Here is a 24,712-nt window from a genome sequence, read left to right on the forward strand (position 1 = left end):
GTAAGTGAAATAAGATATTATGTGTGTGTTTTTTTAAAAAAAACAGCTGAAGAAAACTACAGAAGAATTAAATGATGCCTTAGCAACCAAAGAAGAAATTGCCCAGAGATGCCATGAATTGGATATGCAGGTAGCAGTCCATTTTGCAATAAGGTTAAAATATATAATAGTGTGCTAAGAATCTTATGCTGTGGAGTGTGTGGTTTAAATCTGTTTACCCTTTACTAGCTACTTAAAACACACCAAATTACTATATACATTCCATTGATTTGAGTGTTTACTATAGTTACATTTACTTTCGTGGGCGAAAAAAAAACTAAAAATATGTCAATCTCTCCCTCTCAGTTTCAGTTACTGATAGTAAATACTCTAGTGCAGAGTGTTGTCAGCCTTTTCTTTAACGAAAGTTACTCCTGAGTACTCCCTCACCCCCCATGTTACCAACTTCTGTTCTAGAAATAGAATTGCTGCTATCAGCTAAGAAGCATAAAGAAAAATTGTATGAAATAAAAGGTTTTTTTTAAAAAAATCCTAGAACATATCTCTTAGCAGACTTTTCCTAGGTCTTCTAAGGGATGCACAAGCTAGTTATAGCATCCAGTAGTTCTCAAACTAGCTACTGGAAACCCTTGCTCTAGTGTTGTGTTGTTTTCCCCCACATTAGTTGTCTTGGACAACCAGTTTGGTATAGTGGTTAAGAGCGGCGGACTCTATAATGAAGAACCAGGTTTGATTCCCCACTCCACATGCAGCCAGCTGGGTGACCTTCAGTGCTTCCTCTAAGCTGTGGAGTCTTGCGAGCAAAAATTCTACTTCATGAGCTACTGGCATTAAAGTTGTGAGCTACTGCATAAATGAGTTTGCTCTGGGGCCATTTTTTCTGAGCTAAGACAAATTGTGTGAGCTGGAGACTAAAAAACTGTGAGCTCACTCACACTAACTCAGCTTAGAGGGAACACTGGTGAACTTGGGTCAGCCACAGTTCTCTGAGACCTGTTCTCTCGAGCAGCTCTGTCAGAACTCTCTCAGTCCTATCTACCTCACAGGATGTCTGTTGTGGGGAGAGGAAGGGAAGGAGATTGTAAACTGCTCTGAGACTCCAAGTGAAGGGTGGGGTATAAATCCAACTCTTCTTCTTTTTAGAGGAACAAGAGAGTTTTGTATCCCTGATTTGAATTTTTAAAGGGTTACAGAATAATAATCAAGTCAGTAATGGATTGTTTTATTAATGAGATGGTAGCATTTATATAGTGCTTTCAAATTTTGAAAGCATTATTATTTTTAAAACAGTACTGTAAGCCCAGTATTTCAGATTTGACAGAGGAAGGGAGAAAACTCAGTAGATATAGGATAGCCACTATTTCTCTGTCAGCCTTTTCCTGTCCATGTATATTTTGAAATAAGCCCCGCTCATCTTAACACTCCCCAATAAATGTGCATAGCATTGTGGCTGAGATTGTTGTAAAGGCAAGGTTTGTATCGGGGGTTTCAGGGTTAACTGCTCAGTCCTTTAGATTTATCAGATATTCTATAGTAACTCTATTTAGACTTGTGCTTGATTTTTTTTTTAAGCCAGTCTTCATCTTTGTCCATCATTGCAATTTTGGCAACAGGTTGCTGCACTGCAAGAGGAGAAGAGTAGTTTGCTTGCTGAGAATCAGATCTTGATGGAACGCTTGAATCAATCGGACTCTATAGAAGACCCCAATAGCCCAGCAGGACGTAGACACCTGCAGCTACAGACACAGTTAGAACAGCTCCAGGAGGAAACATTCAGGTAAGAGTTCTATAATGCAGTAAAATATTAAATCTGCAGACACCACACATCAGAAAATAACTGTTTCATTCTTGCTTCTTTCTAGAATGAAATATGTCTGGTTGTATCAACTCGTTCTGGTATAGTTCTGTTCTGGTGGGTTTTCTGAGTCTCTCATTGCAAGGCAAAGCATCCTAGTTTCTCCAAGGGTTAATGCAAATAATGATGGGTTTGCTTCAACTTGCAGGTGTTTGTAATTAGCTTATCTGTGTCTCTTTCAAGGCCTGGTAACAGAATGCATTAATTGGTTAAGTGAAAAGGCCTGTACTCAGGTCAGAAATTAGATGGGAGGGGGAGTCAAGAGTAAATTGCATCATCTCCAGCAAACAAGCACTTTGATTGGATTTTGAAGACCACCTGGTATCAGAGAGCAGAAAACCATAATTGGGCTTTAGATAAGGGTGACACTACACTAACTTTTAATCCCATTGGACCGATGTATAAGCTTCTAGCCTGGACTGTGCTGTTTTAATGGTGCACCAGTTATTGCCAGGTACTGAAGTGTTAGAAAGTTAGCTTTTGTTGTGTTTTTTGCTAATTGATTTACGAGACTGTCTTGCCTAATAGCGGGGGGATAAAAAGCAATGCCTTTTTTTTTAACTGATTTTTGAAAAATTTAAAACATGTTTTAAATAAAATGCTTTTTGAGGAAATATCTATTTAAGATACATTATAGTCCAAAGGTTATTTATCATGAAATAAGGATTAGTTTTTAGTTGTGTATCGTGAGACTGTATATTCATGCAGTGTTTAAATTTTTAGTAAATGGATTCCATTAATCCATTCACAATATCATATTTTTCTAGAGGTTTCTGTAAGAGTATTTTGGGCAGTTGAGAAGTTATTATCACAGATGCTTGGTTTTGTCATTCTCAAAACTGTGAATTTGTGTCTGCAGAGATAACATGCCTCTTCTTCAGAGCAAAAATGCTATAAAATATTCAGAGTTAAGAAACCTCAGCCCTATTGGTCCTCTGCAAATCTATGCACAGAGAATGAACCCCTTATCTCTTAAGTCCTGAGTTTGAAGAAGTTCAGTGAATATAAGATTGTTTGGGTGGAACAGGTCTGAATAAGGAGCAGGTAAGTTTGAGGAAGGAAGGGCAAACAGTACAAATGAAAGTGAAACTTTCTGAGCTGAATACTTCAGAAATCATGAGTGTATTCTGACAGAAGTGTAAGCAAATATAAGAATACATATGCTATATAATGCTGTTTTCGTTAAATAAAACAATTTAACTGGTGATTGGTAATTATTATGTTTATCCTTCCAATAAAGTACAGCAGGAAAGTTGTCCAAATATGAATGATTAACCTATTAAACTGGAGATGGTTTACCTTGCAGTGATTTCAGAATTATCTATATAACTAAAACCAACCTGAAAAGTTATACTAAAATGTAACTTTCATCTGGGTTGTAAATAATAAGGCCAGCAAAAATTAGCCTTTATATAGAAAATCATAATTTAAATAAAGTCTTACTGACTAGTGATTTATATTATGATTTAAATGAAATCCACCCTGCCTAATAGAATTCATGTTCTGTCTGTTCGATAAACCTATACGCATTTTTAAAGGTTTTGGTCTTCTCAGGGACCCATGAGTTTGAGCATTGCCTGCGGGGATGTAAGGTAGTGGTTCAGAGAGACCCAAGTTTGGATTTCTTGACATTCATACTTGCAAATAATTCTGACATTGATTGAACTTCCTTACTAAAAGCTTGGCACCAACATGGTGCTGGCAACAATCACAAGTTCCCTTGACTTCAAATAAAACCATGTGAAAAGTATTCAGAGAGAGGCTTTTTCTTGGCATTTTCCCTATCCCTGTAAGGCTTGTCTGACCTTGTAGCCAAAGGATGACTAAGTGGCAGATTTTGTGCTATGTTTATACCCCAAAGTCAGGCCCCTTATTTCTTTTCTTGTTGTGAGGGATACTTGGTTTCAAAACTCATGTGTGAATGAAAGACAGGTACCACTTTTAGTTCAGTGTGAAATAGCCCAACTTTGTTTCCTTCCTTTGTCCAGTTAAAGCTCTATGACTCAAAGCCTTGATCAGTATAACAATCTGAAATTTCCTTTATAATCTCTGTTTCCTAAAAGTCGAAAGAAATATATTTTTTTGCAACATCTAAAGTTATGTTACGATTTTGATCTGAGAGCAGAAAAGGACCCACCTTGCTTGAATTTTACTAGTTATGGTAGAATAAAATTGTATCTTCAATTAGAATATAGAGGGCTTTCCAGTAAAATATGAGAGATTGTATCTGACTGTATTGAAAGAGAATTCTTATAAAACATCCTGGCTCAGGATCATAGACAAGAAATTGGTTTTATCACTGTTGGTTTTATCACTGAATCTATCAAGGAATTGGGGCTTGCTGAATCAGCAATTACAATTAAAAAGCTGGACAGGCAGATTGATTACAGTAGTTTTATTCTTTGTGCTCAACAAGTTTGGTCTTCACAAACTTTTGGAATTCTGGTATCTTGATAACAAGACACTATCTTCCTGAGAAGGCAACTGTAGCACACAATACATATATAGAAGCAAAGATACATAATATCGACTCACACCTAAGAAAGATTCCACTGCACTATCTCCAGTATTTTATTTAAAACCCCCCAAAAAACTTGCAGCAACAAATATTACTGCCTGACAACTAAACGATAGCATCAGTTAGGATTTATCATTGTGCCTTATCCTGGCTTTTGTTTCCCGTGTGTTAAGCTGAGCAGTAAAAGATGAAAAAGAAACTATGACTGGCTGGTTTTCTTTCTAATTCTTTAAAATGTTCTCCTACAGATTAGAAGCAGCAAAGGACGATTATCGAATTCGTTGCGAAGAGTTAGAGAAGGAAATTACAGAATTACGGCAACAGAACGAAGAATTAACAAATCTCGCAGAAGAAGCCCAGTCTTTGAAGGATGAAATGGACGTACTAAGGTACAGACTTTTCAGATCAATGTGACCATAGGTGTCAGGACAGCTGTAGTCCATTCATAGGCTTTTTCATTAGCCAATCCAGTCTTACAGAATGGAATTCTTTTGGAAGTCAGATGTGTCTCTGTTCTTTCATTCTCTAGGAGAACCTGTAAAAATGTATTCTTTAGGAGGGCTTTTGGGTTTTGTTGCAAGAATGGGTTCAGTGGTTTGGTGGTGTTAATATAGATTTATCTTGTTTGAATGTTTTTGTTAGCATGCTTTGTTTGGTTTCACTGTTGGATTTTTTAAAAAAAAATATTTATTTGTATAATCTTCCTTGGGATTCTTTGGGGGTGGGAGAGGGATGGAAATATTTCTAAAAAGGCCAATTCTCAGGCCTTATCAAAAACATTATTTGCATAAGCTATTTGTTAGTATTATTTAACATATTAGAGTGTTAGTACTATTTAAATCATTTGATAGACACATTTTTCTGTTATTTATCCCATAACAGTTTTTTCCCTTCCCTCCCGAATTACTTGTATTCAGAAATGCTTATTGCCTTGAAAAATGCTTATTGTCTTGCACACTGACAGTGCTTTTAAATGTACACCCAAAATATTTTACACTATCCCTTGGGCCAGTTACATATTCTCGGTCTAATGTATTTCACAAGGTTGTTACAAGTGTAAAATAGGATGAAAGGAGAATGATGTAAGCTCCTTTGTGTTCCTGTTGTGGAGGAAGGAGAGTTATTAATGAACTACATAAATAATAAATGTGTCTGAGGATGGGGAAACAGCTAAGTAGATTAGTTAGTGGGTATGATGGAGAAAAGGAGGCAGAGAAAGAGAGGGAAGCTATGGGAGTTGCCAGGAGAAGGGAAAGAAGAAATCATGTAGGAAGGGAGTGAGGTACCCCTCACAAGTCTGTTTGTGTTCCCCACCATGCAACTGGGCATGCCTGGTGGTTGCACCACACAACTGGGCCATAGTTTTCCCAAGTAGAGGCTGTCCAGTAGAGGGAATGAAGGAAAACTAAAGGGGGGTGGGCAGATAAAGGAAGGCTGGCTGGTTGGGTAGGAAGGAGAGAAGGAAATAGGAAAAAGAGAAAGGTTATGGCAGCTTTGACAGAAGGGAAAGAAGAAATAATTGGGGGGAGGTAAATACAGTTTTCCTGCTTGTTAATTTCCAATTTGGTAATCAGTTTTCTTGCTAGCATGCAGCCACAGTGAGAAGTCCAGTGTTAACTCTTAATCAGTGTTTTAGAGCGCTTTGGGAATGTGGTCAGGAAATAATGAATAAGGTCCAGGCCCGTGCTTCAGGGGATCAGGTTTTGTTCTTATAATGCTAATTGTAGCCCATTAATGCAAAAACTGGTATCATTTTAATGGTAACATTTATGTCAAATTTCCTTGGTTATGAAAAAAAGAATAACTGCAGTTTCATACCAATTGTGGTGAAACTAAAACAGAAAATTGAACCTATGACTCCCAACAGGCTTGTCACACAGTGTGGTAATAGAGTATGTAATTCATGCATTAGATAAAATGACAGAAAAGACAGGTTGCTTACCTGTAACTGTAGATCTTCGAGTGGTCATCTGTGCATTCACACATGGGATAGAGTGCCTGCGCCGATCCCCGAATAGGTACCTAAAAAGCCCGGGATTTTTTCACGCTCGGCACCAGCAGGCATGCGCAGGCGTCCCAGTACGCATGCTCGCCGGTGCCGAAACTCTCGCCGCACGATTCTTGCGCGTCTGTTTTGAGAAACTCAGGCAGTGCAGACAAGAATCCATGTGGTGTCCCTCGCCCAAACACAGGAGACAGAGGGAGTGGCCGTCAGGAGGGGCAATCTTTTTTCCACAGGAACGGCACCTCTTAAAAAAAACCCAACGCCTTTCCATAGACGCCAGGAAAAAACCCACACAGGAATAACTCAGGGGAAAAACGGGGGGGGGGGGGAGAGGCCCCAAAGGGCAAAGTCCAACAATTTTTTTTTTAAAACAACACTAACTATCTTAACAACTAACTAACTAACTACACTAAGAAAACAACAAACGGGGTATATACAACTAGAAGAAATAATCCGAAGATTGCTTTACCGACTGGGGACACAAAAGGAGATCCTCTCAGCGCAGCGGTCAGAAAGGAACTGGCGGGATTTTCGCACTGGCGCAGGCGAGCATGCGTACTGCGACGCCTGTGCATACCTGCTGGTGCCGAGCGCGAAAAAATCCTGGGCTTTTTTAGGTACCGATTCAGGGATCGGCACAGGTGCTCTATTCCATGAGTGTGAAGCACAGAGACCACGAAGAAGATCATGAGTAAAATGCAGGCAGGCCTGTAGCCAGTGGTAGGGCAGTGAGGGTGGCGCCCCCTCTCAATTTTGCAGTGCCCCATATGCCACAGCTCACCCTCTGCTAGCCAGTGCATCCACTCCTTAGTCTCTGCTAAGCCTCAGCTGCTGCCTGGCCCTCACCTTTCTTGGTTTCCCCTCCCCTGCACTTTCTCTGTTATGCAGGGAGAGATTTGTCACCTGAGCTTGCCCTGGCTGGCAGCCTCTTCCTCTCCCATTGTGTGTGTCTACTGTGAAAGCAATAGAAAGACAGCATGAGAGCATTGCCCACATGTCTGCCTAGTAGACATCCAAAAGGCAGCGTCTATCAGACAAAAGGGAAACAGTCTTGTGAGTGAAGGAAATAAATGGGGAACATTCAAAAATTAAATATTTTTTAAAAAATTTAAATTAAAAAAAAACTTATTCAAAACATGTGGAGAAAAGAGGCTTCCGTTTCTTAAAGTGACAGAGGGGAGGGCAACTAGCAACTAGCCAGAGAGAGCGCAAAGCGCATGAAAAAACTTGTCAAGGAGGAAGCAGAGCCTTCATTTTGGGCACAGTTTAAGCTCTGCTTTCCCTCCCCTCCGTCCGCCACCATGTTCTGCTTCCACTGCCCGCTGCAGTTTGTAAAAGGCTGGGCTGGGTAAGCAGAGCAAAGAAAGGCTCCCAGACAGCAGCACTTGGGATTTTCCACCCCCAGGGATTGGGCAGACAGTAGAAAGGTTGCTTGCCACTGTCTCTTCTCTGTGGCTTGCAGAGCTCCTGGCAACCTGGGGAAAAGGCAGCACATATGTCGGGCCACCTTCATATGGGAGGGCAGGCCCTTCCTCCCCTGCTCTTTTGATTTAATTTTAATTTGATTTACTTACCCTCCCCCCCCCCCCAAAAAAAAAATCCAGATTATGGCCCTGAATGCAGGCCACTTTAGGTCACAAAGGGTAAGGTTTTGATGAAACTGAACCCAGATTAAGAATTTATATGAGGCATTAATAGTTGAAGAGCACAGAGTAGAAAAAGATGAGCTGAAAAGGTTAAGAATTAGATACTGGAGAAGAGGAGTTCGTTTTTATACCCCATTTTTCTCTACTGTAAGGAATCTCAGCGGCTTCCAATCGCCTTTCTCTTCCTACAACAGGCACCTTGTGAAGTAGGTGGGTCTGAGACAACTGTGACTGGCTCAAGGTCACCCAGCAGGTTCCATGTGAAAAAATGGGGATTCAAACCTGGTTCTCCAGATTAGAGTCCACCGCTCTTAACCACTGTGCCACACTGGCTCTCACGCTGGCAAAGAAAGAAGGAAACAGCTGAAGAGGGGATACTCATGAGGAGAAGCAGTGTGGCGTACTAGGCAGAGAGCTGAAAACTTGAACTGAAAGACTCAGGTTCTTCAGATCCCTGCTCTGCTATAAAACTCACGAGGTGATTTTGGGCTTATCATAAATGCTTAACCTAACATGTCTGGAAGGGTTGTTGTGCAAGGAGGTTGGCATTGGCTTACATGCCGAGTTCCAGGGTGATGACTCCGAGAGTGTGGTGAGCTTTTTTAACCTCCTCCAGTTATGAGTTCCACCATTTTCTCATACATTCTTATTAGCAGTGGCATTAAACACTTGCTATATATGCGAGCAGTTCTGAAAAGGGTTTCCAACTTCTGAATCGTATAATATCCCTCCCTCTCAGGCATTCCTCTGACAAAGTATCCAAGTTAGAAAGCCAGGTGGAATCTTATAAAAAGAAGTTGGAAGATCTTGGGGACCTTCGACGACAGGTGAAACTCTTGGAGGAGAAGAACACAATGTATATGCAAAACACCGTGAGCTTGGAAGAAGAACTGAGGAAAGCCAATGCAGCTCGGAGCCAACTGGAAACATATAAGAGACAGGTGAGAGCATATGTGTGTAAAATTGCAGCCACTGAAATTTCCTCACTTGCACGTAGCTAGCCAATCTGCATTTCCTTCTATTTCCTAGCCAAAACAGCCAGAGAATTCCTGAAAGAGTAATCTGGTATAGTGTTTAGAGAGATGCATTCGCTTCAGTTGAGATGCCCTGGTTCACCCCCACAACTTTGAAACTTGTTGGGTGGCCCTGGGCCACAGTTCCTCAACCCCAACATACCACAGATGGTTGGTGCAGATGCTGGAAAGAATGACAGGATTAAATCAGTTATTTTCCCCACATCCTTTGAATTCTTTTGTGGTTTTTTAAAGTTTGTTAACAGTCTCCCTTAAGTGTCTGAATAGATTTTTACTGCATGATAGGTATGTGTCAGAGAAGATCTGAAGATAGTTTTTTCCTTCAAGGTTTTAAATTGTTTTTCTGTATTTAACAGTTATGGACTTGATTAGAAGCTGTCATATGCAAATAAAATATATGATTTTACATTTCTCTATTAAATGAGCAGTTAATATTTATCTGCACCTTTTTATAATCAATTTCTCCCCATCTACCCAATCCTCACTACTCCAGCAAAGCAGCTGTTAATAACAGAATAGCTGGAGAGATTTTTTTTGACAAATCTATTTTTATAAACATAATATTGAAATAGGGAGGTTAAAAAGGAAAGTTGCAAGGTACTGATTTGCCTCATCTCCAAAGCAAACCAGAAATGGGCGCCATGTTCCAAAAATCTTTCCTGTTTACAATTTTTATATGTATTTTCCTTCCAATGTCAGTCATCTGACTTCCCCCCACATGTTTGAAGAAACAACATTCCTCTCCCATTTTATTGCCTGCCTAATAGGTTCTGAGCAATCATTACAATTTTTAAAAAAGTTATTAGATCAGAAAAAGAAAAGGACCTTCTAATAACAGTTGAGAACTCTTAACTGAGATTGTGCATGCACATGAATTTGCCTTATACTAAATTTGACTCGGTCCATCAAGGTCGGTATTGGCTAGTCAAACTGGCTTTGGCTGTCTAGTTTCTCAGGTAGATGTCTTTCACATTATCTTCCTTTTTAAAAGGAGATGACAGGGACTGAACCTAGAATCTTCTGCATGCAAAGCAGAGGCTCTTCCAGTAAACCACACAGCCCCTACGTTCTGCATGTATGTAGCTGTTCTGGAGAATAAGCTGCTTGCATCTGAATTGTGATGTTACACATTGCAATCTTAGGATAACTGTAGGAAAACAGATTTCACTTCCCGTTAACAGATTGACTGTTTGTTCCAGCATTCCAGCAATCCAACAGACTGACAGACTAACTAAACCGCATCCTTTGGTATGATTGCCAGTGAATCAGCAGGTCGAGTGCTATTTAGTTGCATTTATCTCAGTTTAGTTATTTCATCCATTGAAAATGGAAGGGAAATATATTAAGTGTTTATGACCATTGAGTGAAAATAGATTATTTATTTAAAATATTTATCAGCTCCCTTTTTTCTTTATGGAGCTCAAGGCAGCTTACAACGTATTGACCATCTAAAATGCTATTTTCAGTGGTTAAAGTAAAAGGCGATCCTGATCCTTCCCTCAGGTTTCTGTGCTCAGCCAGCAGTAAAATATCATACTGACACAGCATGGTCGAGCCAAAGTTCTTCAAGAAAAAAGAAAACAGACCACTAGGGTTGCTCAGTCAGAAAGGGAAAGAAAAACAGAGGGAAAATCTGAGGGAGGGAAGTGGATGGAGCAGTCATAACCTGCCAGTAACTGATGATGCTTTGTGCTTTTCCATTCTAATATTGGTGACCAGTGATTCCCTTCTTGCTCTTACAGGTAGTTGAACTCCAAAATAGATTGTCTGAAGAATCCAAGAAGGCAGACAAATTAGAGTTTGAGTTCAAGATGCTGAAAGAGAAAGTAGACAGTCTACAAAAAGAAAAAGATGTATGTATCATTACTACAGCCTTTTCATCTCTAGTAGAAGCAGCCTTCTATCTTAAGGCACTTGTTACCATCTCTTCTTTATGAATGCAGATTAAAACTTATCCCTTTATCCCTACCAAAAGATGTCAGTGAAATGTATTGGATCCGTTCGAATTAATCTAAGCACCTTTAGCTCTGCCATCTTTGCCACTTATTCATACTGTTCCCGCTGACTGTTGCTCTGCTTTCCCCTTCGGTTTCCATGACACTGTCTCTTCCAGTGTTTTCTGTTTTTAAATAGCCCAAGTCTGCTTTTCCTGGTCTTTCTTGTCTTCTGCTCTCTGTTTCCTTATGCTTGATAATTTCCAGATTTGGCTATTTGTGTCTGTCTTTTTGACTTCCCTTTCAATAACTGCTTGTTTAACATATTCTGGCTGTGGTGTTCTCAGTTCCAAGCTTCACCAGGTGAAGACGGAAATCTTCACTTGTTCACTTTTGCTCTTGCCTTCTTTTATCTTTATCTATGATACTTTTGTCTTGTTTGCCAGTCCAGTTAACGAAGAAGTTGTTTCTTCCATCACACATTCAGGCAGTTTCATACCTAGACTACTGTAGTCTCTTCCATTCCCACCCCCACCCCGGTTCAAAATTCTTCTTGTTATACTGCTGTATCAGTATTTCACAATAGTTCTTTGCCTAGAGTGCATAGGAAAAAAACACCTGCATAGTGGCACTGGAATTGAATCCAGCTGCAGCTGAATATCAGAATAGCCAAAGTAACTTTTTTTTTCTTAAGATCAAGTAAGTAAGTGAGGAAGAAACCTCCATGCATGGGCTTAGATTGCAGTAGCTAGAGCAGATTTTGTAGGATACTTCAGTTTGTTCTCTGCACTGGGTGACCGTCTTGTTCCTAATTCATATTCTTCACAAGTACTAGCTGTCATTTACCCCTGTCTTTATATTTCATTCCCCCTGTTGTTGGTTTTTAAACAAATTTTTTTATTATATCAAATAGCAATTGTACAAAATGAGGTAAAGATTAAGTATTACAGAGAGTAAATTGATAACAAAACAATAAATGTACAATAAAAAATAAATTAAATATATAAATGAATCCAGATATAGTCTAGCATTAGTCAAATTGGTTAAAGTCATATATATTAATATAAGGCAAAGTCCAAATATTTTCTAGGCATTCTATTCTTCTTTGAAGATTTTTCATTCATGTATTCAAGGGAAAAAAAACATTTCTCCAAAAAAAGTATCTCCCGCCTTGGGATTATGACATAATAGAATTTGTGATGCAATTTTATCCTGAATCATAATGTCCCATATTTTTTGGAACCTCAGAGTAAGAAAGGGAATTTTTACCGATTTCCAATGCTTGGCTAATAGAATTTTTCCAGCTAGTAATAGTAAGGAGGTGAGCTCCGCTTTTTGTGGGATGAATTTGTTTTTTGGCCAAAGGTTTAGAAGGATGGATTCTGGGGATCGAGGTATTGAATCATTTGTTAGAGCTTCCACTTGTATCTATTATAGAGTTCCAAAAGTTTTGGATCTTTGGGCATGACCACCAACAGTGCAAGAAAGTAGCTGCTTCCCCACAACCCTTCCAGCAGAGTGGGTTTGGACTAAGATTCACCCTATGGAAAGATAGTGGAGTTAGATACCAACGGGAAGCAATTTTGTAATGTTGTAATTTAAACATGGTAGATTTTGTTTTAAACAATGGTGAGAGCCAGACTCTGGATCGCTGTTCCTCTGTAAGTTGTTTAGCACAATCTTTATGCCAAGAGTTCTGCAGAGAGGTTTCATGCTTCCAATCGTTTTGATTTAATAAACTATATATTATTGAAATTATCCCCCTCATGTTTGAGTTTTCTTCTTTGATGAGTTTTTCGAACTTATTAAGTTGATTTGTTGCTGGTATTACAGGGATTGTTTTATTTAGGGTATCATGCACTTGGTGGTATTCATACCATAATATCTTAATTTTAAATTTGGACTCCAGTTGTTTATGCGAGCACAAACGGCCCAATGAGCTGATGTCTGAAAGCCTGAGAATTTTGTTTTGTCTCCAAATTTTAAAATTGAGAGAAGAAAGTCCTGGAGGGAACCATGGTTGACCTAGAAAAGTCATGATTGGTGTTGAAGGTTGCACCAGACTCCCTCGAAATTTGTCCCATATTTCTAAAGTAAACTGCAAAAAAAGGATTGAGAGCCAGTTTGGTGTAGCGGTTAAGTGCATGGACTCTTATCTGGGAGAACCGGGTTTGATTCCCCACTCCTCCACTTGTACCTGCTGGAATGGCCTTGGGTCAGCCATAGCTCTGGCAGAGGTTGTCCTTGAAAGGGCAGCTGCTGTGAGAGCCCTCTCAGCCCCACCCACCTCACAGGGTGTCTGTTGTGGGGGGAGAAGATATAGGAGATTGTAAGCCACTCTGAGTCTCTGATTCAGAGAGAAGGGCGGGGTATAAATCTGCAGTTCTTCTTCTTCTTCTAAAGTAAACTGCAAAAAAAGGATTATGTATGGGAACTTTTTTCCAGTCAGATTTAATGTTCCATAGGAATTCATTTAGTCGAGCTGGAAGAATACTGGCTGCTTCTATTTGAACCCATGCTTTTTGATTTTCTTTCCTGGCATAAAGGATGATATTTTGGAGCTGGGCTGCCAAATAATATTTTACTAAAATAGGAGCACTTAGACCTCCCTGAGAGGTTGGTCTGGAAAGTGTTTGGAAAGAAATTCTAGATTTTTTGTTCTGCCAAAGGAAAGATGTCAAGTTGCTTTGCCGTTGTTTTATTACTTTGTCTGGAATTGGGATGGGAAAATTTTGAAATAAAAATAGAAACTTGGGTAGAATAAAGGTTTTTAATAAATCAATCTTTTCTAACAGATTAAAATTTAGCTTCAGCCAAGACGACAAATTGATTTTGGTAGATGTAAGAATCTGTCTATAATTTGAATTAAATAGATTAGACAGATTTAAAGGAATCTGGACACCCAAATGGCGCCATGAACTTGTTACCCACTTGAATTGAAAAGTGTTAGAAAGTTGTTGGTGGACATCTGGAGAAATATCAATGGGATAGATTTCAAATTTGGCCATATTTATTTTAAAGCCCGAATACTTACTGAAGTCACTTAAGGTTTGCATTAATTTACCTAACAAGTTAATGGGATCACCTAAATAAAAAAAAGTGTAATCTGTAAAGAGACGTATTTTGTGGGTTAAACCATTAACTCTTAGGCCTTTTATTTCCAGATCAGAGCGAACTACATGTGCTAGGGGTTCTAATAGCGCAAATAATATAGGTGAAAGAGGACATCCCTGCCTCGTGCCTCTTGATAAAATAATATCATCTGATCTGAAATTATTAATACTTAATTGGGCCCTGGGAGATTTATAAATAGCTGTTATAGAGTTCAAAAAATTTGGACCAAAGCCCATGTGTTTCAGAACCGCTTTAAGGTAGTCTATTTCCAACACGTCAAATGCTTTTTCAGCATCTAGGGAAAGTATTAAAGATGTTGTGTGAGATGCTGTACCATGATGAATTAAGTTGAGGGTTCTTATGTTGTCCGTGATGGATCGGCCGGGTATGAATCCAGCTTGGTCTGTATGAACATAAGAACTATTCTATTTAATCTCTTAGCCAAAACAGGTGAAAAAAATTTAAAATCATGATTTAGGATGGAAATAGGCCTATATGATTTGGGGTGTGATTTATCTTTTCCTTCTTTATGCAACACAATCATTCTGGATTCTTTCCAGGAGTCTGGAAGTATGCCCTTCTCCATTACAAAATTACAGGTTTTTGAAAGGGGACCTAAAAAATTGACTTTGAATTTTTTGTCAAACTCAATGGGAAAACCATCCTTCCCTGTTGCCTTATTGTTCTTTATTGAAGTTAATGCTTCTGCAATTTCTGATTCTGAAAAGAGTTTTTCCATAAATTCCATGTCATATTCGGTAAAAGTCTTGTCAAATTTAGTTGATTTTAAATATTCCATGGGATTTAGGCTACCATCTAGAGAGGATTTATATAACAAGGAATAGAAGTCATAAAAAACTTTTGTTATTTCTTTTGATGAGGAGTAAGTCTTGCCTTGTTGGGAACAGATGGCATGAATCAAAGAATTGGCCTTCTTTTGCTGAATTCTGTATTTAAGTATTCGGAGAGATTTAGTAGTTTTTGTTACAAATTTTTGTTTGCGGTATAACAGATTTTTTTTTATATCTGATGTTTCAATAAGCGCCAACTTATTCCTTTCTATAGTAAGTCTTTTTAGCGTTTTCTTGCCTCCAAATTTAATATGTCTCTGTTCTAACTCCAGAATTTTGTTGTTCAGTTCTAAAACAGCTGCCTTTTTTTGATAAGCAGATGCTATTGAGATGAGCTGACCTCTAAGTACTGATTTAAATGCATCCCATACCATATTTTGAGATAACCCACAGTTGCTGTTATGTAGGAAGTATTCTTGGATGTGTTTATTTATGTCTTCACATATGAGTTCCTTGGATAGCAAGAGTTTATTAAGGGATCATTTAGGTCCTTTGTTGTCATTTTCTTGAATGGCCTATTCCCCTACCACCCATGAATGGTCCGAAATCGTTCTGGAGCCTATCGTGACATTTCTTACAGAATTCAGCAAAGCCAGGGAGGTTAGCACATAGTCTATTCTAGAATATGATTTGTGAACATGGGACAAAAGGTATAATCACGTACTTTTGGATTTAAAGTTCTCCAGATGTCCACCAAGTATGTAAAAGGTCTTGAAGCCCTGATGAAGTAGGAGTATGAGAATTTACCTTGCTTTGGATTGATTTGTCATACAGTGGGTCACTTATGGAACTGAAATCCCCACCAATTATAACTTCTCCTTGTCTGAACTCCATCAGTTCTGCTAATGTTTCTTTCAAAAATTTCAGCTGGCCACTATTGGGAGAATAAATGGAAGCAAAAGTTAGAGGAGAATCATTTAGCATTCCTTTAACAAAGACATATCGACCCCTGGGATCAGTTTTAGTGTCCTGTGGAGTGAAGTGTGTAGATTTAGAGAAGAGTATAGCTACTCCTCTTGTCTTAGAAGATCCAATAGCTTGAAATATTTGGCCAAACCAATTAGTACGCAGAGAAGGGAAAGTCTTCTTTTTGACATGTGTTTCTTGAAGGCATACCACATTGGGTCTTTCTTTCACCAAAGCATTAGAAATACAGGTTCGCTTTATGGGATTTTTTAGGCCTCTGCAGTTCCAAGTGATGACTTTAAGAAATTTAGACATTATGAGTTAAGGATTTGGATTATAGAAAGAATAAAAAAGGATAGTGTAAACCTTAGATTTAAAAAGCTAGACTAGGATGAAATTAACAGTATTACTTTGTGGTAGATTCTTTAAAAGACTAAAAAAAAGAAGCAAACTCTAGACCAAAAGAGTCTAGAGAGACAACAATTAACTTTAACACTAAAACCCTTGACCAGGGTATAATTTTAACAAACTTCCTATCAAGGAAGAAACTAGGGAGAATACCTGCTGGTCTCCCTAACACGAAACCAATGCTCCTTAAGGAGGGCTAAAGGTGAGAGTAAACTAAATAAAAAACTTTTAATTCTAACCCCCCTCCCCTTAAATAACAGATTAACAGCAAACTCCAATATGTGAATTTAAAAGTATGACTTACAGTAACTTCAAGAAAAAAAATTTCCCTCTTTTTTTCTTATTTCTGTAAATATCTTTAAGGGTAATTAATTGAACTACTATATGAGATAACGTGACCAGAAAAAATAAAATATTTCATTAATCATCTTCAGTTTCACAAACATTATGCCTTACTCAGTTTCTACTAATAGAGTACTAAGACCTTCATGAACTTCATTAAGAGTTACTTCAAACAGTTTAACACCCATTAAGTTGAGTCTATACCACTCCTTATGAACTTACAAATATTAGTTAGAAAACACAATCATACAATCATTGCAATTTTGTTCAAAAGGTCCAACTAGGTTTTCAAATACCCTCTTTTTTTAATATTAAACCTTAGTATATAAAAAATATTTTGATAAAAACAACACCCAGGAAGAAAGTTTAAGTAAAGAAAGGCTATCCTATTCTTTCGTGTTGCTAAGTACCTTCCTAGTTGATAAAATTCTTATTTCATTACAGTTAAGAAACAATCAACATACATGGGTTTTCCCCTCTTGGCCTTATTTGCCAAAGTTTTCCATTAATAAAATTAAATAATAAAAAAATATATATTTACTAATATATTACCTTTTTTAAAAAAATATTAAATTTGAATGAGAAATCCCAAAGTATTGATTAGTACCAATTCAAGTTATTATGTGTGGGTTTGTTTTTTGGGGGGGGGTTTGTTTTGTTTTTTTATAAGAAAAACTCATTAGATATTTAAATAATCCTTACTTATTCTAAGAGAAAACAGATAAGCACTCATACTCAAACACTTGCTTTCCTAATATTACACTCATAAACCTTCTCTTTCACACCCCCAGCCATACTCCCCTGTATAATCTCTCTACAAATTCAAAAACTCACACATACTTACTCACAAACCCCCACTCAAACATCTCTCCATACATTCCCTTATTAACTTAGAACTAATTTCTGTGTTAACAAACCCAAAGACTGTAGTGTAAGAGGAAAAAAATCCTAAAAAGCCTTATTAAACACATATATCATCGTCTCCCTTTTTTTCCTTTTTAAAAAAAATATATTTTTCTTTCTTGTTTAGTAAAAGAGCTACTATCTAAGACTACAAATGATCTAACTAACTACCTAAAGACTAGAAGCCCATCTACTAAGTGTGGATCAGTGTTAAAGTTTTGATTCTTGTCAGGTCTTTGGTGCCCCTCCCGGTCCCCCGGCGTCGCCGTTGCCCCACCCGGGCACTCTGGGGCGTTCCCCGGAGGTCTCAGAAACAGGGGGGTGGGCACTGGGTTACTTCACCGCAGGCCCCCGTTCCCTCCTGGCTGTGCTATGGCTCCTGTCCCTCTCTCTCGCGAGGCAGCCTCTTTGCGCATCAGCCAGCTCTCCTCAGCGACCTCCTCCCTCCCTCCTTTTATGCTTCCCGGCCCATCCTCCCCCCTCCCAGGACCTGCCCCTCTCTGGCTCCTTCCCCCTTCAAAGCCCCAGACGCCCAGGAGAGGTGCGTCGGGGCCGGGCTGACTGGGCGTGCCTCGGGCGTCCCAGCCCTCAGCGGCGTGCTGCAAGGGAGCGTCTCGTGCTGCGACGAGCTGAATGGCTCTCCCTCTTGCTCTCCGGCGTCTTGCCCCGGCCAGACCTCACGGACTCGAAGCCGGGCTCGCCGTCTGGGAGGCGTCGCTCGGGTGGCTGCTTTCGCCCTGTCAGTCGAGGTGAGGGGTGGGGCCTCCACAGGGGCTTGGAGAGGTGGGGAGGGCTCTTGGGGCGATGCCGGGGGCTTGGAGCGGCTGGCAGGCGCCGGGGGGTCTCCTCCGCGCAGTCCCTGCCCGGGCTGGGCGGGACAATTCTATACAGTCGTGTAGTTCAGACATCAGCCACATCATGTTCTTCTTGGACCGGAAAATGCTTCCGCAGCTCTTCCTCCTCATCAGCCATTAAGTTTAAATTGAGTTCCTTCATTAAAGCTTTGCCAGAGTTGAAGTCAAATACTTTGTGTAGTACACTATTTTTGAAAATTAAAATGTCTGATGTCGGACTTCATCGGAAACGCAGATTAGCTGCATGCAGATTGGATGTGAAGACCTTTAGTTTCTTGTGCTTGAGTCTCTGGGGAAAGATCTAGCAAAATTAACACACGTTTTCCGTTGTAAGATAGATCATTCTCCCCTCTCGCTTTTTGGAGGATTATTTCTCTGATTTTTGTGTTTGAAAATTGGATTAAAATGTCTCTAGGCTGCTTACGGCGTGCCTGAATTACTGGACCGAGTCTTTGGGCTCTCACAATGTCAGGCGCTATGTTGTCTTTAAGCACCAATTTTGTTTGCACCCATTTTGAAAGGAATGAAGGAAGGTCTTTCTCTTCTACCTCCTCCTCAAACCCATGAAATTTGAGATTCAGGGCCCTCCATTTATTTTCCAAAGCAAAAAGTCTATTCTGTACTTTTTCTTCTCTCTCATTAATAGGGTTACTTCCCCTTTAAGTGCAAGCCCTAATTCTGCGGCCCATTCTGCTGTCTTCGCGGTGGTAGCTATGTTTTCTGTGATTTCCTTTATTTGAGAGCTTGTGGGACGGATATACTCTGCAATGGAGTCTTGAAAAAAATTGTGTATATCCAGCCTAAGGAAATCCAGATCTTTCCGAGTAATCAGGCCGTCCTCTGCCTGCAGAAGGGAAAGAGGTACGTCTAGCTGGGGGTTGGAAGGACTTGCTGCCATTTTTAGAGGGAAGGGCAAAGGAGAACGCGTGGTAAGGCCACAAACCTTTGACAGACCTTCTTGGGCGAAAAATGAAGAAACTGACTTTTTTCTTCTGATTTTGCTTTTGCTGTTGACACGCTGTTTTCCCTCTTGTTTTTGGTGGCATTTGAGTTCTGGATCTAAAGTAGAGGTAAATGGGGAAGGAGGCTAATGGAGCTCTTTCACTTTGCGTCCGCCATCTTCTCGCAACGCCCCCCTTCCCCCTGTTTTGGCAAAAGCTTTTTTAGTCATCCCTCTTTGTTCCCACTTCTATCTTTTGTGTCTTTTTCTCTCTTGATATCCAATTCTCACTTGCCTTAACAGAACAAGTCTTCCTATCGTTATTCCCATGTTTTCTTCTGTCCTGTTCTGGTCACCCCATACTTGCATACTACCTTTTCTTTCTGCATCCACCTTTTGTCTGCTGCTTGGATTGGAAATAGACTGTCTTCAAACATACTTCATTGTTTGTGTCTTTTCAATGTTTCACATTGTCATACTTTCTGCTGTCCTACATGCCTGGATGAGTCATGTGTTGTTTACTTATTAGATATTTTGTATGGGCTTCCAGTACTGAAAATGTTATAAGTCAGTGTAGAAAATAACTTCGTTTCAGGTTTCTGAAGGAATGATTAGCTGTCTTAAATTTATGTGTTCTTGGGGCAGAACTAAGTGTTAAAATGCTGAGCTGCTGAAAATGGCAGTCCTGTGTCTCATTCCACTTCCTACTAGGGTTGCCTGGCTGGGGGTGGGGTGGGGTTGCCAGATCCAGGTTGGGAAACTGCTGGAGATTTGGGGGTGGAGCCTGGGGAGCACAGGGACCTCAGTGAGATACAATGCCACAGAGTCCACCATCCAAAATATCAGTTTTCTCCCGAGGAACTATCTCTGAAGACTGGAGATGACCTGTAATTTTGGGGGATCCCCAGGTCCCACCTGGAGGCTGGCATCCTTACTCCCTGGCATCAGAAATGTCTTAATCGATCTTGCCGCATGTCCTGATATTATTCTAATACGTTTCACTGCCTTGTTTTATATTATTGGCTGGCAGGGGCAGGAAGATACACACTGTAGTGATGTTAGTTGGTCTGAGTGTATGGAATACAGGCCATACATGTTTTTAAAATAACATAAATGCCAGGATATGAGGTAAATTGATCTGGCTGTTTTGGGGGAACAGGGAAGATGATGTGACACTCAACTGCTGTTTTGGGTTGCAGCTTTGCTGCGGTGTTCGTTAATGTGGTTCCTCAGAGTACAATCCGTCTGGTAGAGCATTAGGCTCAAATGCTAGCAGTGCATTCCTATGTAGAGTTACTTTAGTCTAAACCCATGACCATCAGCGGACTGTAACTAGAGTAACTCTGCATATGATTGCACTGCCTGAATGGCAGTCTGTGTGTGAAACATATTCACGCCTTCTCTTCCTTACTCCTTGGTAGATGATACATGGCATCAAGCGGGAGGAAGATTTGAAGAAGCATTAAGTGGGGTCAGCCAACTTTAGCTTGTCATTTTTACAGGCGTTGCTGTAGGACTAGTACTTCAATTCCTTGTTGCTTCAAAGCAACACTGCAGGATCCTTGATCCCAAAAGAGTGGGCATTAGGAGTCTAGAGCAGTCCATCAGCGTAGTCACTCCCTTCCTGGTTTTTGGAGTTGCAAGTACAATTCTCCAGTTAAGGGAAACAGCTGTGTTGATGATGTCATTTGCATCACAATGTGGATTGGTTTGGCATGCCAGAAGCCTAGGCGGCGGTGGCCTTGACATGACACATAAGCACAAGCAATTGGCTAGCATCTCGCTTAAGGTAAATTGGGAGAAAGGTTGTTTGGAAGTCCATTGTATGAAGGACTGTTTTAGATATGTACGGCATTAAAATATAATGAAGAGGGAGCAATGTAGCAATACTTCATGAACTGATTTGCAAAACTAAATCTAATAACTTCTGTGCTTTCCCACTTCTGTAGCGGTTAAGGACAGAGAGGGACTCTCTAAAAGAAACAATTGAAGAGATTCGATGTGTACAAGCACAAGAAGGACAGCTTACCACTTCAGGTAACAAAAAAAGAAAACATGCCAAATCTCTCTGCTTCTTAAATGTGAGAGATTCTGAAGTATGGTGTGTAAAATTGCAGGCCCATTGTTTTGTTTTAAGCCATGGGCTGGTGAACCTGTCCAGAAGAGGATTTAATCCAGCATGATTTATATACCTGTTAGTACAAACAAGTCCCTCAACCTCACCACATCTCCTCCACCCTCCCTTCCTCCCATGAGCCATTTGCAGTCCTGAGATTAGAAGTGGCTTCTGGTTGGTGGGAGAAGGGGGAGATCCCATGATCCTTGTACCCAGTGAGTTGTGATACCCGTTCTGAACATTTGCCATGGAGTTGTAGCAAACAGTTAATTTAAAAACAAACACAACTTAGGCGCTCCTCATATAGATAAGGAATAGGATGCTTTTAAAAAATCTTTTTTTGTGTCTTTTTTTTTTAATGGCACTATGCAGCTATAACCAAGCACTTCCAGGTGTTGATTTCAGTGAGAGTTGCAGAATGTTTTATATCTCTCCTGCTGAAATCACTGGAACTAAAAAGTGTCTTAACTTGGCTTCATGCTCTAAGTTACAACAGTGCACATTTCAATTATTTCTTTGGGAGCCAGCATGGTGTACTGGTTAACAGTAAAGGTAAAGTTAGTCCCCTGTGCAAGCACCGTTGTTACCGACCCATGGGGTGATGCCACATCACGTTTTCTTGGCAAACTTTTTGTTACAGAGTGGTTTGCCATTACCTTCCCCAGTCATCTACATTTTACCCCCAGCAAGCTGGGTACTCATTTTACCAATTTCAGAAGGATGGAAGACTGAGTCAACCCTGAGTCGGCTACCTGAACCCAGCTTCTGCTGGGATCAAACTCAGGTTGTGAGCAGAGCTTGGATTGCAATACTGAAGTTTACCACTCAGTGCATGGGGCTCCTTAGTGGGTAAGAGCAGTGGACTCTAATCTGGAGAACCAGGTTTGATTCCCCACTCCTCCATAAGAAGCCTGGATGACCTTGGGCCAGTCACAGTTCTCTCAGAACTCTCTCAGCCTTATCTCCTTCACAAGGTGCCTGTTGTGGGGAGAGGAAGGGAAGGTGATTGCAAGCTGCTTTGAGAGAAAAGTGAGGTGTAGAACTCAGCTCTTCTTCAATTGTTTGTTTCATTCCTTTCTTTTCTCTCTACCTACTCCAGGATTATTGCCATTGGAAAGTCAGGAGTCTTCGGATAGTTTAGCGGCGGAAATCGTTACCCCTGAAATCAAGTAAGTCACTTAATCCTCTTTGTGTCAAATTGGGCTGTCAGATGTCTGGATATGCTTGGCTTCTGAAAGTTATCTGGAAACTTTAACCAGTGTAAAATCTTGCCACTTCGTCTCCCTGTGGGCATTAGATATTGTGAGCATGTTGCTCAAGAACTGAAGAAACAGCAGCAGTCATTAGCTTGCTTTTGGGTTCAGTTCAAGGGGATGAATCTAACCTTTAGAAGCTTCATAACCTGAAACCATACATCTGAAGGACAGTCTTTCCTGGCATTAGTGTGTGCGTCAGTTTACGTCTTCATGTCAGTCCCTTTTATCTGTTCCTTTAACTGGGATGACAGACACATCCTCTGCAAGAAGTAGAGCACTCTCTGAAGCTACTCCCTTAGTTTAAAGCAGTCTGTCAGAAGATGTGCAGAGAGCTCCTTCTCTGATGACATTTAGAAGGGCCTACAACATTATTCTGTTTAGAAAGGTCCTTCTTGCATCAGTTATCAATGGTGTGGGTCCAGTGGTTCATAGTGCTATAGATCATTGAATTCTTACAACCTTTGGACACAATCCCTATATATATTTTGTTTCTAGCTCTTTGTGCGTGTGTGTTTAAAAGATGTTACCAATGTATCCTTTTGGCAAAAATTGGTAAAATGGGGCATAATTTTAAGAATATAAATGAATATCAGCCATTGTTCTGATTCTCATTTTGATGACTTGGCTTAGTTGATCCCCCCACACATAACATGCACACACACTTTCCTTGTTTGCTTCTTTAAATCTGGAGATGCAGTTTGAAAGTTCCAGTTGTAGTTTAGTGAAATTATTTTTTCCTCCTCTTGGAGACCTATCATCTATATTTTCTCAAGCTCTCCTCTTTTCTCAAGGGAAAAACTCATTCGCCTTCAGCATGAAAATAAAATTCTAAAGCTTAACCAAGAAGGGTCTGACAATGAAAAGATTGCCCTGTTGCAAAGTCTCCTGGATGACGCCAATCTCCGGAAGAATGAACTGGAGACAGAAAACAGGTAGGAAGGAGCCATTTTGCTTCTAAGTGTATAGTCCTCTTGGGAATTTTGTTATATCAGTTGACTTCTCTCAAAGCATGTAGATATTAGTTTATAAACCAAAACTAACAGATTTAATCTCTTAATGAATGCTACAGATTTTCACATCTTTCATTGATGGAGCAAGGCTGCTGCATATATTATAGGGGGGGAAGTGTCCATGGCATTTTTTGCAGTGCAGACTGTAGCGTGTGTGTGCGGTGAGGGGGTTGCATATAATATGGTAACTGCCATTTCCATGTGAGAAATGTGTATCAGCGGGGGAAGATAAGAAGGCATGCGTGTCAGCACGTTGAGCACGTATTTTGCAGAGGAGGCAGTGATCTCTGGCATGTGTGTGTGTGTGGCACATCGCATAACATATATTTTGGTATTGAGTAACATCTATGAATAATACATAAAAATATACCCATACTTGAAGAGTAATTTGAATTCAGACAGCCAGTAACCCATACTGTTTCCTCTGCTTCCCCAAGCGAAGCTCTAAAGTCTTTAAACTTGAAGGCACTCTTGATGTATCTATGCTGGAGCTCTAGAGTCTTCCCATTTTAAATTTTATCTTGGATTGGTCAAGGGAGTTTTCCCAGAGTGCTGCATGCATCATCAACTAGAATTTTGTTTCTGTGTAGACCGGCAGAGGGCCAACTAGGCTCTTTATTCCTCTTGCATTCTCCCTCTGAGTCGGAGGCCATCTTGGGTGCTTTCCACCATCTTGTCAGGGAGGCAGGAAATAGAATAATTCTTCTTCCTCTTCCTTGACCCTGGAGCACCCAGATCTCTTCAGTTTCTTTCCTGTCTCTAGAGGGAGAGCAACTAGCTAGCTTAGCTCCTAGAAGATAGGAAGCATTTTAATCCTATTCTTTATTCCTAATCTAATTCTTCCTTTTTTCCCAACCTTACTCCTCTGTCTAACGATCTTCTTAAGTTCCAGTCTGTTACACTGAGCTACTTTCACTTTCCATCTGCCTTCACACCTTCACAGTAGTTGGGAGAACAGTGCGGCCGTGGCTGCTTTTAAAGCGGCTGACTTTTTTGTTTTTTTCCTTGCCTTCACTTGCG

General features: G+C 40.1%; 1 protein-coding gene across 1 annotated transcript in view; it reads left to right on the forward strand.

Annotated features, from left to right (window-relative positions):
- The window catches only part of HOOK3 (hook microtubule tethering protein 3), an 87,913-nt gene that overhangs the window by 42,029 nt on the left and 21,172 nt on the right, over positions 1–24,712 (forward strand). The window contains exons 8-15 of the mRNA XM_060237071.1: positions 47–130; positions 1,614–1,777; positions 4,622–4,762; positions 8,764–8,965; positions 10,801–10,911; positions 21,260–21,347; positions 22,526–22,595; positions 23,474–23,614. Coding sequence (XP_060093054.1) covers positions 47–130; positions 1,614–1,777; positions 4,622–4,762; positions 8,764–8,965; positions 10,801–10,911; positions 21,260–21,347; positions 22,526–22,595; positions 23,474–23,614 — 1,001 coding nt within the window. The remainder of the gene's footprint in view (positions 1–46; positions 131–1,613; positions 1,778–4,621; positions 4,763–8,763; positions 8,966–10,800; positions 10,912–21,259; positions 21,348–22,525; positions 22,596–23,473; positions 23,615–24,712) is intronic.

This window comes from Heteronotia binoei, chromosome 4 (genome assembly GCF_032191835.1).
Source record: "Heteronotia binoei isolate CCM8104 ecotype False Entrance Well chromosome 4, APGP_CSIRO_Hbin_v1, whole genome shotgun sequence".
NCBI lineage: Eukaryota > Metazoa > Chordata > Lepidosauria > Squamata > Gekkonidae > Heteronotia > Heteronotia binoei.